Source organism: Symsagittifera roscoffensis, chromosome 5 (genome assembly GCF_963678635.1).
Source record: "Symsagittifera roscoffensis chromosome 5, txSymRosc1.1, whole genome shotgun sequence".
Lineage (NCBI taxonomy): Eukaryota > Metazoa > Xenacoelomorpha > Acoela > Convolutidae > Symsagittifera > Symsagittifera roscoffensis.
The window spans coordinates 40,216,102-40,233,592 of NC_087066.1; the positions used below are offsets into that span (position 1 = coordinate 40,216,102).

The 17,491-nt window shown below is 34.3% G+C and overlaps 2 protein-coding genes across 3 annotated transcripts in view; both read left to right on the top strand.

The window, feature by feature from the left end:
• Positions 1-459, top strand: part of LOC134846729 (neuronal acetylcholine receptor subunit beta-2-like) — a 33,159-nt gene extending 32,700 nt beyond the window's left edge. Inside the window, exon 9 of the mRNA XM_063864115.1 lies at positions 28-459. Coding sequence (XP_063720185.1) covers positions 28-285 — 258 coding nt within the window. The 3' untranslated portion in view covers positions 286-459. The remainder of the gene's footprint in view (positions 1-27) is intronic.
• Positions 460-3,658: 3,199 nt separating this feature from the next.
• Positions 3,659-13,216, top strand: LOC134846318 (apolipoprotein D-like). 2 transcript variants are annotated; one of them, XM_063863625.1, is made up of 6 exons: positions 3,659-3,762; positions 4,146-4,370; positions 6,540-6,618; positions 8,895-8,991; positions 9,379-9,601; positions 12,837-13,216. In XM_063863625.1, the coding sequence occupies exons 2-6, from the start codon at positions 4,233-4,235 to the stop codon at positions 12,993-12,995; spliced, it is 696 nt and encodes a 231-aa protein (XP_063719695.1). In that variant the 5' UTR covers positions 3,659-3,762; positions 4,146-4,232; the 3' UTR covers positions 12,996-13,216. The 2 variants fall into 2 exon arrangements, with proteins under 2 accessions (XP_063719695.1, XP_063719694.1); XM_063863624.1 differs by lacking the exon at positions 3,659-3,762 and adding an exon at positions 3,839-3,963.
• Positions 13,217-17,491: the final 4,275 nt, after the last annotated feature.

Consider the following 17,491-nt stretch of genomic DNA (forward strand, 5'->3'; position numbering starts at 1 on the left):
GAAACTGATAACTAGATTCTTCTGCAGAACCGAGTTCACAACAGCCAGCTGGACGTGATGGGAATATCACGTGACCTGCAGATTGCATACGGGTGCATTGAGTACATAGTGTACAATCTGAAGTCGAACGATGACTCACAGAAGGTGTCGGATGATTGGCAGTTCGTGGCAATGGTCGTCGACAGACTCTTCCTCATCATCTTCAGTGCCACTTGTTTAATCCTCACTTTCACCTTATTCTTGGAGCCATTTGTAAACTACTACACAACAGCTGAATACATTTAAAAAACTACATTCGTTTCAACCTAATATTTTCAAGAAAAAGTAACAAAAAAACTGGCAGAAGATTGTTATCTTTTGAAGCAACTCTGGGCAAGTTGATGGTTTTGGTGGTAATAAAAATTAATTGTTTCTCTGCATTTCCTACAAGTTGAAATATTTGTTGTAGTTATCATCGAAATTCAATCAGTGAATGTCAAGAACGTTTTTTTTTTCAAACTCATTGACATTTTGCCATATATATGAGCATGAAGTCTGATAAAGCATTCTACGCGTATAATGTTGTTCCGACTTTTGAAGAAAACGGAATATGTATGCTTGGGATGGCTTTTTGTTCAGTCAGTTTTCGGCGATCGAAATAGTTTTCATAGAAAACTTTTATTCCCCATCATTGAAGAAATCGACTCCCTGAAATCAAATTTACAAAGATATTTTTCGATGTTTTTTTGCAAAGCTCTTTTTGCAAGCTCTGGACCATTTCAAACGCGCTTTGAAGATTTCATTTATACTGCTGAAAGCGTAACACGCATTTCATATCTGGGGTCAATTATCCTGCACCGCAAAATCGTTCCAAATCAAATTGAGGCTAGCTAATTGGTCGTATTAATTTCGTACAACTCAAGTTTTCAAAATAGATTTTTGATATTGACCAAAATTCATAGTTCTTTAAAATTTTCTTCTCCCAAGAACTATTTGACATCAATTAAGGGGCAACTGGAATTTCAAGGCTGGGCCTTTCATACGAGCAGTCTTGTTGTTGTTTAAGTTTGTTGGTTTAAATGCAAATGTTTCCTTGTGTTTACTAATAGTAAAATTTTTTTTTAAAGTAATCAAATAACCGCTTGATTCGAAGTAATCCAACCAATAATTCAAAGCTTTATTCGAGTGCTTTGAAAAAAGTAAATTACAGCTTTAAATTGAATAAGTTTTTAAAAGTTTTTAAAGTCCTGAGTGTTTTGGCTGTCCATAAAATGTTTTCATAGAGTTTTCGGTTAATGAAATATGAACAAAATATGAGCTGTAAGCTGCATATAAGGAATCGTGTTTATAAAATCAAACACAATCAATTAGCCTGCCTCAATTGAATTCGAAACGTATCGCATTGCTTTCAAAGTATCACAGTGCATTAATCACGTTAATCTATTAAAGAGTGTTTCACAGCAAAATAATTGTCACGAAACTCTAGTCGTGAGCGCGACCCTTCTGGAATCACCAAGATGCATCGATGCATCGCGTGAAATACTTTCGAGAATTGGTCTGAATAGAAAACACTTCCGAGCATATACGTTCTTTTTTTTCGAAAGCTGGAACAACAAGACTCCTTGGATATCAGGGCAAAGGCGTGAATGATCCGCCCAGACTGCACTTCAATTGGTCACAAATAGTTTTTGAAAACTGAAATATTAACTGCATATGGAAATAAAACACCAATTAGCTTGTCTCAGTTAGGAATAATTTTGTAACGCTGGATAATTGGTATTAATAGAACTGTTTTATTTAGACTCAGTTCACTCAGACTGAAGAGTAAGGTGTTGTGCGCGAGTCCTCCGTGAACACGGAGGTGTATGGATCGTTCCCAACCATGCAGCAAATTTTCGCCTGTCGGAACAAAAATCTACCAAGATGTAGAGGATTTGAAATGCTTAGGCTTCTATATACTATAAATGATACAACTTGGAAGTTTCAAGACAAAAAAATACTTGCTTGAAGTAAGGTTTTTATTCCAGGTTTCGAAGAAAGTGACAGTGTATTTGTGATCGGGTTTTTTCTCTAGACATTTTTCGACTATTGAAAGAAAAATTTTTGTTGCATTTTTTTAAATTCAACTGAATAACATTGTTGACATAAGCTCAAAATCTAGAAAGTAATTCATCTGTGATTTTTTTGTAAAATTTTGAAGGTTTACATAATGGCAATTTCGGCATTTCGTGATAATTAACGCGCAACCTATTTCATGCTGTTAACGCGCCTTAGTTGAGATTTAATCCGTCTTAGAAATCGTATCAATTTAAATAGAAGCGTGTTTTTTGGTCTGTGTAATACTTTGTTTTATGCTAATTAGATCATTTTGTACTTAAGATAACGCGAGGGTGTATAGTTTTCAAAAATTCAAAAAATAACATTAAAATTCGTATGCATTTTTCTCTTGAAAAAATTGTCAATGTTTTAATCAAAACACTACATCATCGACTTGAAAAAGCAGTCGGAAAATTCGGGACTTCGCGTTGATACGAGCAGTCTTGTTTGAAGTCTGCTTGCATTTTAGCTCTTCTTGAAATGTCTCAAAGATAAGATGTTTATGTGCCCTTTGTGTATCAAACGCCTACTTTTTTGTAAATTGAATTGTCGTGTCCTGTTTTTTGCAGAGCGTTTTTGAGCAAACTTGTAGCTCTATTATTTAACATCGATTGCCGATTGATATTAAGTAATTTTTAAATATGGAAGTTGTAACTTCAAGAAAAAATATCCTTTGAGCTGTTCAACGTTTATGCGAAATTGTCCATTGTTAAAATTTTGTATGCAGGTTGAATATGGGTTTAAGACTGAAAAAGTCGCACCAAATATCAGCACAACAATTTGGATTATAGGCTTACTATTATGCTTATAGTATCAAATTAGCTGGTTTCAATGCTCAATATGACGTAACTTAGATGGAATAAAACATACAATTATTAATGTTAAAGTATTGGGTGCCAAATATCACATGCTTCAATTTGTTGGAATTTTGAGCTAAATTTTACAAATATTTGAGGCAGCAAATGACACTGGCATCTTATACTAATCCAATTCCGACATTAATTTCAAAATTTCGACAAATTTTGAAATTCTGACGTAAATTCCACTTCAAATGAGTTTTTCCAGCTTACCTAATTCTTGATTAATTAATCTGACACGATCGAGCTGCATTAATTTTATTGTAATCAACTCGAATTGAAAATCACAATTCAAAATTCAATTTTGATTTTATGAGGGGAAAGCAAAAACGTTGGGAAAATTTTGAAAATCTTTTGTTTGACGTTGCAAGTAATGATTTAAGCTTTCGAAAGGGATAGGGGGAGGATGTTAACTTGGTTCTAAGTTGGGAATTTTCAGCCAATCAGAATCGAGCATTGTACATGCAGCCCTTAACAAATTTTATTTAAATTCAGCGCTGGGGTGGAGGATCTTAACTTGGTCAATTTGCGGGGGGCTTTGTTGAATAAAAAAAATTAAACTTCGGCACTGTTGACTATTTTTTTTCGAAACTCTTGCACTTAGGCGCTGTTGTACTGCCCCAATTGTAGACCGCACTGCGTAGAAAAGTCAGCCAAATATATTTAAAGAATAAATTATAATAAATTGGACAAACTATGAGGATTAGTTATGTTTATCTAGCATTAAGCAATTCAACCTTTTGAATGATGAATTTGACAAATTTGGCTTGATCTAAAGGTTGAATATTCTTGACCTCAATTCGCAACCAGTGGCCTTGCCTTTTTTCAGGTGACTAACAAATTCAATGTCAAATCTGACAACTATTTGAACATGTCATTTTCGCTATTTATTTACTAAAATAAAATGGTTACAGATAGGTCAACAAACAATCTAACAATTAAGCAAACCATGTCATACATTACGTCTTATTAAAATTTAGTGATCAAATATTTGACCAACGAAGCAACTGAAAGTTTCGAATTTTGAAACGTAATTCCATTTTTTTTTGACAAAACTACTTTTACATTTTTTGTTTTTCTTGTGTTGCTTTTAGAACTTTTCAATGGATACGAAGTTTGGCTGAAGTAATAGTAATCAAAACTAAGTTATCCAAAGATTGCATTGATTATTCAATCATCAAAAGAAATCAAGTTATCAGAAAAGTTGTTTAGGTCATTTAAAATTGGCTAAGCGAGAAAAAAAATTATCCCGCTTTGAATTCTGTGCGCAAATCGGAGAGAGAAAATTCGCTAACAAGTATGTCACGTTTTGTTCACGTGACCTTGATTCTGGCTACTGTTTTGTTCGGAGTCTGCCTGGGAGTAAGGAAAGGGAGCTGTCCCAAGGTCAAACCCATCACCTTCGACCCAAATGATCTAGGGGGAACCTGGTATGAGGTAATTTAAATTCAAATTCAGTATATCAATTTCGTTTTTTTTTAAAAGTGGTCGCTTAGTGAAATGAGTCAATTCGGGTCTATCTAAAACTAAAATCCTTCTGTGTTTATTACTTAAGCAAACCTCTACCCCCCCCCCCCCCCCCCCCACCCCCTCTATAAGGATTATCTTGTTGGTTGCCTATATAATATGAATTGAAGCTTGGCAAATTCAGACGGCTGAGGATTCGGATTTTTCAAACGTTTGTTTATTTTCTATTAGGATGACAGTTTGGATGACAATTGAGCTATCCCAAAACAGTAAAAAGACATTTTCTTAATAAAATTTTTTGGGCATCAATAAACAATTACATTTTGAGTGTTTATTTAAGATTTTTAGTTCACGGGGACAATTTTCCTTCTCTTTTTTCCTAACTTCTTCCTTAAAATGAATGGCGAATTTCTGAAATATTTCCACAAACAAAAAAGTTTACAAAAAGAAATAGACAAAAATTTTAATTGAAGTAGTAACTGTCTTTCCAGCTGATAAAAAACGGGCAAAATCAAGAACAACAAGGAACATCAAGATAAAAGACGCTTTTGAAAAATTTGATTTTGGCGCGCCGAAAAAAAAAACCAATTTTTGACCTGATTTTTTACAGCGGTGAAAAGAGGGTATTTATAGTGCTCTGGGAGCCTTCGGAAAATCAATTTGGTCGAACTTGCAAGAAATGTTGAAAACAAAGGAAATATACCCAAAATCTCAAATCAATTTTTTAGAAGCTTTAAGATAAAAAATTTTTGCGAATGATTTAACTGGTAGAAAAAATCCAATTAATTGGTACTGTTACTTTTTCAACAAACTGAGTAAACCTTGAAACCTTGAAATTCTTGTTTAAAAATTACTTTTGGCGTTTTAGCATTAAATACCGTATTGTCTTATGTTGACAAAGTTTTAGGGCGCTGGATTGTTTGTTTTTAAAATGAAAAAGACCTGTTTCTGAACGTTCGAAACTAGACTTAAGGGACCTAACATTTTTGAGCTGTTTACTGTTCTGACTTTCGAAAAAATATGGAATACTTTTGATCGTGTTTTTTTTACTTCAGAAAAATGTTGACCTTTTAACTAGCTATTTTGAGCAGTTTTTTGCAATCTAAAATTTTTTGACAAAACTTTGATGAGAAAAATTAAAACAAGCTTTGAGACCACAATTATGTTTGTTATGATAAAAACACTATCAAAAATGCCCCAATTAGCACAAATTTTATTTCAGTTCCAAAAGAAACGGGCTTTTTTCATTTTCCTCAACTTTTCAAATCTTCTTTTTTATAGTTGTTTTACGTGTAGTTATGGCTAAATTCATGACGTTGCGATATAATTTAAAAGTTCATATAATTCGTTAGTTTATTCACCATGCCAAGTTTTATTGCATGATGACTTCATTATAATTGCATTAAAATAAGTATTTAAAATTGAAACTGAAAAGTTTTATAGAAGTGGAATAGAGCCTGGAAACAACTTTAAACATTAGAATGCGACTTGATTTTTCATACTGAAAAATAGTTTTCTATCATCGGAAACAGTTGCTATATTTTGAACTGTCGAAAATAATACTTAAATATGCAACTCAAAGTAAGTAATTGACAGGATTAAATGTAAGAGCCTCGGAAAAATTGAATGAATCCGGCTGAAACTGTTGGGCTGTAATTTTATGGGGTTTGGTATGATAAGGGCTGAATTAAAAGGCTGGTTTGATGTCGGGTGATATTGAAGGACACAGAGCTAACGACGATAAGAATCCTTGAGCCTTGTCATCCTTGTCATCCATATTTTTTTTGCAAACCATCAATTTTTTCAAAACTATTAAGTTTCAAATTATAGGTTTTCTAGGGCGGAAAAATGATACTAGTACTTCTCGAATCACGATTAAAAAGCATGATCATTGTCTTCAAGCCACAAATTTAAAATAGTTGTTCTTGAAAAAACTTTCATCGCAATCTAAAGAACTTGTGTGAAAAAAATGTAATCATCCGTCTAACTTTTCTGAAAGGGTTTCTATGAATTATATTTTTAAAAAGTCTTTTAAACGCATTTTTTTCAATTTTCAAAATCCATAGTCTGTTTTTGTTTCCAGATTGTAGTTTAATTGTGATTCACTCCTTTCTTTTGAATTTCACGATTGTCTTTCAGGTCGCGAAAGTAGACAATTCGGCCAAGAACAAGCGGGTGTGCAGCACTGCAGAGTTCACTTTCACAAAAAACAACAAAAGTTAGTAATATATCTAACTTAATAACAATAATAATCAAAATAATAATAAAAAGACTGCTCGTATATCAGGGCAAAGCCCTGAATGTTCCGGCTGTCCCTTAATTCATATCGAATTACAGAATAGTTTTTGGGAAAAAAAGTATTGAAAAACTTGCATATTTTGGACAATATCAAAGTGTGAAATGTTGAGTCGTATAAAAATTAATACGACCGATCAAATTATTTAGCCTCAATTCAATTTGGAACGATTTTCTTGCGCGGGATAATTCACCACGCATACGTAATTCGCGTTACGCTCTCAGCAATATGAATAAATTCTTCAAAGTGCGCATAATTCAGTCCAGAACACGGCCAATTTGGGATTTTTCAAACCCCCAGATTTTTCAAAAAATAATCGGAGAAAAAATATCTTTTTACATTTTAACTCAAGAAGTCAATATTTTTAATGATGTATAAAATTTTTTGTTGAAAACTGTTTTTTTTGATCGGCGAAAATTGACTGAATAAAAAAACCACCCCTGAATAAACTGCTCCTATCAGGGCGAATCCCTAAATGTTCCGACTGCATTGCAAGGTCTATGGAGCAGTAGTAAAAATGTAGAAAACAAAATGAGAAAAAAATTCAATTTTGAGATTTTGTTTTGTGAAAATCATCACCCCACATGCCATATAAAATACAAAAGAATAGATTTCGCTCCTTGTAACAAATCAACTAATTCTTATAACAAATAATTAAAATCAGCTTCTTTCAACTAATTTGGATTGATTTATAAGCGGATTAAATCTCCGCTTACGCGTTAATAGCGCGAAATACATCGCGCGTTAATTGTCCCAAATTGGCCAAAATGGCAACTTTTAAAGCCCCATAACTTTACGAAAAATAATCACAGGTGAAATATCTTTTCAAATTTAAGCTCAAGACATCAATACGTTTTGAATGATAAAAAAAGTTCCTTCAAAAATGGCTGGTTAAAAACTCGAAATATGTCTGGAGAAAAAAAACCAACCCCGAGCACAAATTCTCCGGTACTTTCGAATCGAAAGTCGGAAGAATAAAAATATACAATAAATATTATTTAATTAGTTTTAGTAACATTGAATGATAAAAAAAGTTCCTTCAAAAATGGCTGGTTAAAAACTCGAAATATGTCTGGAGAAAAAAAACCAACCCCGAGCACAAATTCTCCGGTACTTTCGAATCGAAAGTCGGAAGAATAAAAATATACAATAAATATTATTTAATTAGTTTTAGTAACAAAATGGCTGGTTAAAAACTCGAAATATGTCTGAAGAAAAAAAACAACCCCGAGCACAAATTCTCCGGTACTTTCGAATCGAAAGTCGGAAGAATAAAAATATACAATAAATATTATTTAATTAGTTTTAGTAACACATCTGTAATGCAAACTAGATTCTCTTAAAAAATCAGATGAACGAATGGACTTCAAGAGACTTATTTTTTGCTCTGATTGACGCTAGAAGATTTTTGTAGATCTACTTGAAACCTGTGGGCTTAATTTTTAAATTTTTAACTAAAGTTTTTTTTAAAATTTTGAGACAAAACGAGCATATCAAAAACATATTTTTGAATTTTTTCTTGAATTTAGAACATTTTGTTAGAATTCTTGAACTGTTTATCATATTTGCAGTCAAAAATTATTGTTCCGACTTTCGATACGAAAGTAACGGAATCTTTGTGCTCGGGGTGGTTTTTTTTCTTCAGACAAATTTCGACGTTTTAACTAGCCATTTTTGACGGAATTTTTCTTTTATCAATCAAAAACTATTGTTTTCCTGAGTTTAATTTTGAAATATTTTTCACCTGTGATTATTTTTCGTAAAGTTATGGAGGTTTAAAAAGTGTCATTGCGGCCAATTTGGGACAATTAACGTGCGATATATTTCGCGCTATTAACGCGTAAGCGAGATTTAATCCGTATTAGAAATTGTTCCAAATTGATTCAAGGAAGCTTATATGCCATAATTGATTTGTTAATAGGAGCAAAGTCTATCACTTTGTACTAATTATGGCGTGTGGGGGGACGTTTTCACAACAAAAAAAAAGAATCTCAAAATTAAAAAAATACTTAATTTCATTTTATTACATTTAAACTTTTCAGGTTGTTGCTGCTCCATAGACCCTAAAAGGAAGTCGGAACATTCAGGGCTTCGCCCTGATCGAGCAGTCTTGTTTTTTATATAGTTTCTCTATAGTGAGCAAACAGACCTTCAAATAAAACCTAGCTAAATTAACTCCCTCTTTGCTTCTTTTGTAGATGAGTGGAGCTTTCAGATGAACAGCACTAGTTACGTGGAAGGGACTCACTTTGAAAGTATGATAATAGAACCAAGACCAGCATCGGCAAATTTGAAAGGAGAGTACTAGATGGATCGGCGATAGAAGAACATCTTATTGCAATTTTCTACATTTCAAGTATTTCTTCATATGTTAGGCAAAGAAAAAGTTAAGACAAAAACTCGACCGAGTAACTATTAATAAATCATATCCATCCAAATAATTGTTTGGAGCCATACACACCTTTAGAAAAACTTGGGGTTCGGTTGGCCGAAAATATAGAGCCAAAGGGGGCTTTTTAAATGGCGAGGGGTCAAATCCTTGAAGGAGGGGTGAATCTCCTCAAATTTAGAGAGTCATGGTCTGTTACGAAGATTATGGTCATTATGAGAGTTATGGTTCCATTTATGGACTCTTAAAAAAATAATTTTCACCAAAAGAAAACTTATATCGCCGATCTCTACAGGGGAGTTCATGGTCGGGCCCAGCTTGATCACAAGTCCCAACTTCTTCCTAATTTACTCCGAGCCCAACTTCGCCCTCACTTTCTTATGTCAACCCGTTAGTCCCTTTTTCAAATCAGACAAGGCCTGGATCATGAGCAGAGAACAGCACGTCTCGCCTGAAGACCTGTTTCGACTGGAGAAAAAACTGAGATCTCTCCAAGTTGATCTGAAAATGACAAAGGTATGAAAAAATGAGTTCGGTGTTTTTCTGATTCAAACAAAACAACTGATCGCATTTCCACTAAGTTAAAAATACAAAAGAACTGCGGTTGCTCTAGAATTAACAAAAAATGATTTAATCTTAGTGCCTGCTTTCATGCCTGCTTTTTGGCGGCCAACTTGCGGGCTTTGGCTTTAACTTTAGAACTAAGGAAATCACGGAAAACATCCCGCACCGAAGTTTCTCGGATAAAACTAGATTATATTGAGAAAATGTTGCCGAAAATATTGCCATTATAATCGATTATGTGTAACCAATTTAAGCAACATTTTCTATTATAATAGAAAGAAAATAGATTATTTTCATCAAGAATATATTGCCTTGTAATTCCACTAAAATGTATTTTTATCTCCATATAATCTCAATAAAATCTATTTTTTTTGCCCTGAAATCGCCATGAAATCGCAATAAAATCGATTGTTATTGCCATAAAATTGCAATAAAATCTATTGTTTCCGCCATAAAACTGCCATAAAATCGCAACAAAAACTATTGCTATCGCCATAAAATTGCAATAAAATCGATTGTTGTCAAAAAATTTAATTATATTGTCAGAAAAATTAATTTTTCTCTTCTTAAAGCGTGCTATATGAAAACTCAAAGCAAAAGTTGAATTCAAACCAAACGACACAAATCATGAAAATCATCAAAATGAACAAGATTTTCGGCACAAAAAATATGCAACAAAAATACAAAATATCATCATTGTAAATCAGATTTTGTGCAAAAACATATGTAAAAATTCAATAATATTGTAAATATAAACCAGATTTGAGCTCAAAAATATGCAATGAAATCATAGTAAATCATTATTGTAAATCAGATCTTGGGCAAACACAATTGTAAAGATTCCAGAAAAATGTCAATATTAACCAAATTTGAGCTCGAAAATATGCAATGAAATTATAGTAAATCATTATTGTAAATCAGATCTTGGGCAAAAAATTTACAAAACAAATGATTAAATGGGTTAATATAAATCACATTTTAAGCTCAAAAATATGCAATGAAATCATAGTTAATCATTATTGTAAATCAGATCTTGGGCAAAAATTTTTAAAAGAAATGATTAAATGGGTCAATACAAATGACATTTTGAGCTCGAAAATATGCAACAAAAATGTAGAAAATCATCATTGTAAATCAGATTTTGCGCAAACACAATTGTAAAGATTCCTCTCTCTAAATCCAAGTTGCATCTCTCGCATTTGGCACGTTTACGTTAGATATTGCTCTTAGCACTCTGTAGGTTTTCGTGCCTTCTATCACAGAGATAAAATTTGTCTGGGTGTAAACTCTTCCGACAAGATTCAGCGAAACAAACACTCAATAAAATCAAAACTTTTTAACAAAATCAAAACGAGGATACCCCACCAGCTGAGATAGTACAAATGGTATCTACAAGTCCACCATGTTCCCGACCCCTCGCCCGACTTAATCGGTTACAATCTGTAAGAAGCCAAGCCAAAGGACAATAGTTTGACCTCCTAGAACACCTTTTCAGTTGATCACCATCTTCATCGAAAAGCGTAGGAAGAAACGTCATACTAAACGAGAATTCCTGCCCAGAACAACAGAGGGAGTAGTCTCCTTTCAGGTCAAAATCGTCCGAAAACAGCTGCGCCCAGAAAACAGCTGCGATTATCGTGAACATTAAAACTTGATCTGAAAATTAAAAACATTAGAAAAACATCATAGTATTCACCAAATCAAATATGGGTCGGATTGGCAGCAGGCATGAAAGATGACTGTATTCAACAAAAAAGACTTTTAGATTTTATTCTAAGATACATTATCCAACTCCCCCATTACAATACGATGCAAATTAAACAAATTTACGAAGTCTTTTTTGTTGAGTTGAGTCATTTTTCATACCTGCTGCTCATCCCGCCAATTCAAATCAAATTTATTATTTCGAGTTCTGATGGGATTGAGAATGATGTAAGAACAAGACACGTAACAAAACTTGAAGTTCAGTTCGAAATTTACTTAAAAGCTTGTTTTGCTGCTAAAAATCTTATATTTCCATGCTCAGGCAACTAAGAATTCGAAAAAGTTGACGTCGCACATTTTTGTGTTTTTGATCGAATTTTTATATCAATTTTGCTTATATTATAATCTATTATAATCTATTATAATCTATTAAAATTCCAACATAATGGTCATAAAAATAAAGCTTTTTAATGGATTGTTTTCTCCATATAATCGATTATTTTACTCTGCGACCACAAAATCACCAGATAATTGATTATTAAAAGAATAATTTTTGGTTCGACCACAAAATCGCCAGATAATAGATAATAATCGGAGAAACTTCGGTGCGGGATTGTTGGGTGCTTAAACAACAATTTAAGCACATTATTTCAATTTGCTTGCTCAACAACGCAGTAGCTAGTGTCTGAAGAGTTTAATTGCAGCCCTTCAGGCAAAAAACAAATAAATTATAGCCCCACCCCTCCCCCTATCCTGTGGCTGTGACGTTATTATTAGTTAGGGGGGCATAGTTTACTGCGAGTTTTTATCATGGAGAGAATCAGGGGCGGATTTCTCCTAGAGATTCGACCCCTCCCCACCCAAAGGTACTTTTTTGAGACATATATTTTCGGCCAACCGACTCTTAAGTTTTTGTAAAGGTGCCTTCGAAATTTATACTAATTATGGAAGTAAAACAATTTTTACTATTTTAGGACTGTTTTTTTTCAAAAACTTGACAGAGGCACAGTACATGGTCTTTATAGTGCTTCGGGAGAGTTCGAAAAATCAATTTGGTCGGCCTAAAAATCAGAAAAAGGTCGACAATGTTTTCACTCATATGTTGAAAATCCCCCTTGAGAAGAAACACCCATATTTTATTACAGCTCAAACTATACTAGAAAACTTGCATATTTTACATCACTTAACACCAGTTGAGGTTTATTTGCGGTAAAAAATCTGTTCAATTACACCACCCCCCCCCCCCCCTTATTGCAAAAAAGGCCAACGGCAGGAAAATCTAATACGGTTAGAAATTTAGTTTGTGGTTACCGTTGAAATAGTCATTCATAGGGGTATATATATATATTTTTTTTTTCTAAAGACTAAAGAATTATTAGAACTCATTTTTTCTTTTAAAGGGTACTCTTTCGACTTTTAAGACGTATCCTTTCAGCGTTTTTTTAATTGACCGCGACTGATGTCCATTTGACGACTGCTGTAGGTAAATCAAAAGCACAGCGCTTGTTATGATGGCGAAGTTTCAACAATAGATGATGCAAAATCGTCAGGTTCTGAGCAACAAGATGACCCGGAATCGGAAACTCAGCAGGAATCCGGATTGAAGTGGGACTTCGCTCTTCTGGACGAAATTGAAGTTTGAAAGAGTTCGGAAGGAAAGAAAAAACTAATTTTATTTATACAGCATCCAGATTCATCAATTTACATCAAAATTGCTAAATTTGCCATGTCACGAAATTCGTATCACTCTGCATGGTTAACTTACCATGGTGCACGAAGTATGATTACGGTGAGAAAAAAAAATAAAAAGAGCGACATAAAATTGCGCTGAAAACCTTTAAATTATGTTAACATAACATTGCTATAGACAAAAAAATATTTTGTGAAAAATTTCAATTATTTTCGGATATGGCGATCTAGAAGTTTTCAGGTTGCGTTAATAAAATATGAATTTGAAGCAATTTTTTAAATTTAGTATCTCCTAGATATATATTTAGCGGATGAAATTTCTTTTTTTTTCAGGCAAGCTGAACAATGATTTTGATCAAACACAATCATATCACTTAGCTCAAAATAATTGGCTGGGTAATTTGGATAGATATATCAAAGAAATTTCTCGTGCAAATTGAAAAAAAAAAAAAAAAAAATTTTTGATTTTTTGTTAACTTGCAAAATGTTAATGGTTAGCTTGCAGTTGATAAATGAACATTTACTTCTGTTTTTGACGCTTTCTCTGCAACTATTTCAAATTTGGGGTTAATTTGAGAAACTCTATTTTGAAGAAGTAAAAACAGCCAGTATATGATGACTAGTTTGCAAATTACACCAGTAATTTGATTTTTTATGGACTAAAGTTTCATCTGGCATGTAAGAAAGTTTCAACCCTATATTTTAAAAACGTAACAAATTCTTCAGCCCTATGTCTTGATACATCTAGCATGTAACAAGTAATCAACTCTATGTTATAACGATCTAAACGTGAAGAAAAAAATTTGTTCATTTTCTTGTTGAATTTAAAAGTTTGCATTTTCTAATTCCCGGCACTGTAGAAATAGGATTTAATGGTTAGGCTACGCAAATTTCCGAGAAAAATTTCAAGATAAGCGAGCACTTTTTGACGTCAACGATGCTAAACGATTAACCAGCAACCCATCCTGGAAAGTTAGTAGAGAGTAAAGTGACGCTTTGAAATAAACAAAATATTCTCCGACAAAACTTATTGATTTCTTTCCACGCTTTCCTCTTCTAGTTTCGTAGGTGGACTACTTTGAAACCAGCCTTTTTGTTTTCCAGCCTGAGAACTGGAAAATAAAAAACCGGTTGGGAGTGGTTAAGTGGACAACCCATTCTGATAATCAAGCTTTATATTAGTCAGAAAAACAGAAAGTAAAATTTAATGGACTTAAAGTATGAAGCAACATTTGGTTTCAGTTGAGCTTTTATCAAACTACCTGATTTTTTTGGTGAAAAATCAGATGAACCAGGTGAAAATCAGATGAGCGTCATTTTAAAACCTGAGAAACAGGTGGATATTATAACTTTTTTGTTCTACCAAGTTTTTCCAACTCTACCAAGTGTTTTCAAGGTACCTGAACTCATCTGAAAAAATTACCAATATGTAATTCAGATGATACCAAAAATTCGGATAAAAAAGTTTTCGAGAAAAAAACAAAGAAATATTTTCATTGCAATTGGAATACAGCAAACCAATCAAACAATCAGGATTATTTGTTCCAAAAACTGCCACTGATGCATCTGTAGGTGATCTGCGTTTTACCAGGATAGATTTTGCTGCATGAGTTGATATTTAAGTTTTACCAAAATTTTTATTTTCGCTAAAATTTAACAAAATCTATGCGGTCACAATTGATTGTCTTCAGCACTGAAAAGCTTTTTAAAATCAGGGCTCTAAATTAGAAAGCTTTGTCACAGATTGTGGCTGCTAGTTACCAGAAATAAGCTTTTCTTTTAAATCAAACAAAAAATTTAAAAAAAATGATTTAAATTAATTTTTTGAACGTTTTGAACGTTTTAACCAAAGTGATAAAAAAAATTTCATACGGAAAAAACGCTTTTTTGATAACGTTATTTTACACGGAAATATTGCTTTTTTAAAAAAAAAAAGTAAATCGCAGATAAAACTTATTTCATAACAAAACCAAAATTCAAAATTGAACTGGGAAAATGTCATTAGTTAATTTTTCATTAATCTGATGACGAAGAAATTTTGATTTGCTTGTCTTTGATTTTACGTAAAATTAGTTTCGTTAAAGCTTGTCTACGACATTTGAACTTTAATCTTTGCCGAACCTAATTTTACCACATTTTTGACATGATTATGCCGCCAAATTAGTAAACTGAAAGACTCAAAACTCAAAAATCAGAAAGAAATCATTTAAAAGCAACAACTAAACTACGATTTGAAATTGGAATCTGAATCACCCAAAAGTATTGCCATTGTCATTGGCGCCCAATAGTTTTTAAAACAAAGAAACCGAAACCAAGGTTTTTTTTTGTTGGAAAAATCAACGAACCCATCCTTATACTAACCAGTCATATAGTTTATTATTTTTTTTTTTGGATTGTAAGTTCCAAAGAAAAAAAAAACTCAAAATCATTTTTTTTTGTTACAATACAATTGCGAGGGTTCCATGTAATCAAAGGAATTACATATTGGCCATTTACATTTTTGTCTGACACGTCAAAAAGTGAATTAAGTTTAGGAGACAAAGTCAATTAAAAATGAATTCAACCTATGATGCTGTTTTTAAAGTCATAGAAACAGACGTAGAAATTTTAGCAAAAGCAATTAACCAAGCCATAAGCGATTCCGACGAAGTACAGATCATAAACGATTTCTTAACGGAATTGAAGAGCTTGCTTGACGATGCCAATAACGAAGCAGTCAAGATAATACACACCGGAACGGACCAGCAAGACTCAATCATTGAACGATTGAAAACTTTGAAAGTTTTGTACCGAACGATCCAACTACGATCAAAACGATACGAGCGTACCCTCAACAACACTGCCACGTCTTCTTTAAACTCATCACGAGTAGCCAGCAACGTCTCGACGCCTTCAATAATACGACAAGCCTTGAAAAATCTTCCCCTTCGACGCCAAACGGAAAGTTTAACCCGTAGTACCACTACACAAAACGTCACCATAGACCAGGACACCCCGGACGATTTGCCACAATTTTCAGGATTGCCAGCAAGCTTAAACGCTACTTCAAACCACAGATCAAATTCCGCCCAGGACAATTCAGGACTCCTACTTCGCCCCGGATCTAACAGCGACGCCAATACCTTGGATCATCGCATTCATCAACAAAAAACAGAAACTCTTGGAACTCAAACTGCCCATGGAACTCACCTCCATCTTCAGTCAAACCTCTCATTGCAGCAGTCGAACGCCGACTTGTCACAAAGTTCAAACCTTCAGCCGAACCACCCAGAAGCTCAACTTCAAGGAACGACTATAGAATTGAACAATGGAACTCAACTCCAAATCGACAATCAGCAATTGACAGCAACAGTGGGACAAAGACCGAACTCAGAAGCTCAACTTCATGAAACGTCACCACACTCCAACCCTGGAACTCAAATCCAAGTTTTCAATCAGCAGATGAACGCACCAGCAACCCAACAAAGAAATGTTTCAGCGCCAATATTTCTTCCGACAGCAACTTCAAAAGCAGCTCAGAGTCAAATGATTGGACAGCAAATCACACACCCATTTCTTGCTCCCCAGACAGCTAGCCCCCCACATGGACTATACCAGCCTTCAAGCCAACAACAGAACCAGCCTTCAAGCCTACAACAGAATCAGCATCCAAGTCAGCAACAGAGGACACATAATCCGAATAGCGCCTTTAGACCCATCTTGACGATTGGAAATCAGAATTCAACCAATCATCCCCCCACCAACGTGTTCTGTGGACACCAGACGACAGCTAAGGGTATCACAAACATCAACGGAGTACCGATACCAGCACAACCAGCACTACTGCCAACAAACCAAGGAGATCAACGAACAGCAACAAATTGGACCTCCAGCCAGCCGACCCTGACTCACCAATGTACACAACCTGCCATAAGATCGTACCAGGAAGGATTTCTGGGAACCACGACAGCATACAACCCTACGAACATGCCGACATCATCAACAAAAGCCTTCACTCATGCAGGCTGCAGGGGACCAACAGGATCAACTCACCAAAATATCAACCGACCTCCCCCTCATCAACATGCAGTCCATCAACATGCAGCACATCAACATGCAGCACATCAAAACCAGCCGTCTTATTTTCCTCCGATTCCTGCCAACCTTGGAACAGCACCGACAGACCACACCCATCATCAAACGATCTCGAAGACATTCAGGAAATCAGTGCCCATTGTCAAACCATTCATATTCGACGGAGAACCTGAACAATGGTTAGATTGGATAGGACTGTTCAACGCAACCATCAACAGCACCGACATGACAAACTCGGAAAAGATGACACATCTGCAGAAACTTGTATCCGGAGATGCAAAATCTCTTATCCGAGGATATGGATGCAATGGAGCAATGTATGACGCAGCCCTTCAGCGACTGGAAAACGACTTTGGTAACCCGACGAAGATAGTT

Coding starts and splice junctions, on each gene's coding strand:
- LOC134846318 (XM_063863625.1), top strand. CDS start 4,233: ATGTCACGTTTTGTTCACGTGACCTTGATTCTGGCTACTGTTTTGTTC. Junction 4,371..6,539: donor TAGGGGGAACCTGGTATGAG/GTAATTTAAATT, acceptor ATTGTCTTTCAG/GTCGCGAAAGTAGACAATTC. Junction 8,992..9,378: donor CCAGCATCGGCAAATTTGAA/AGGAGAGTACTA, acceptor GCCGATCTCTAC/AGGGGAGTTCATGGTCGGGC.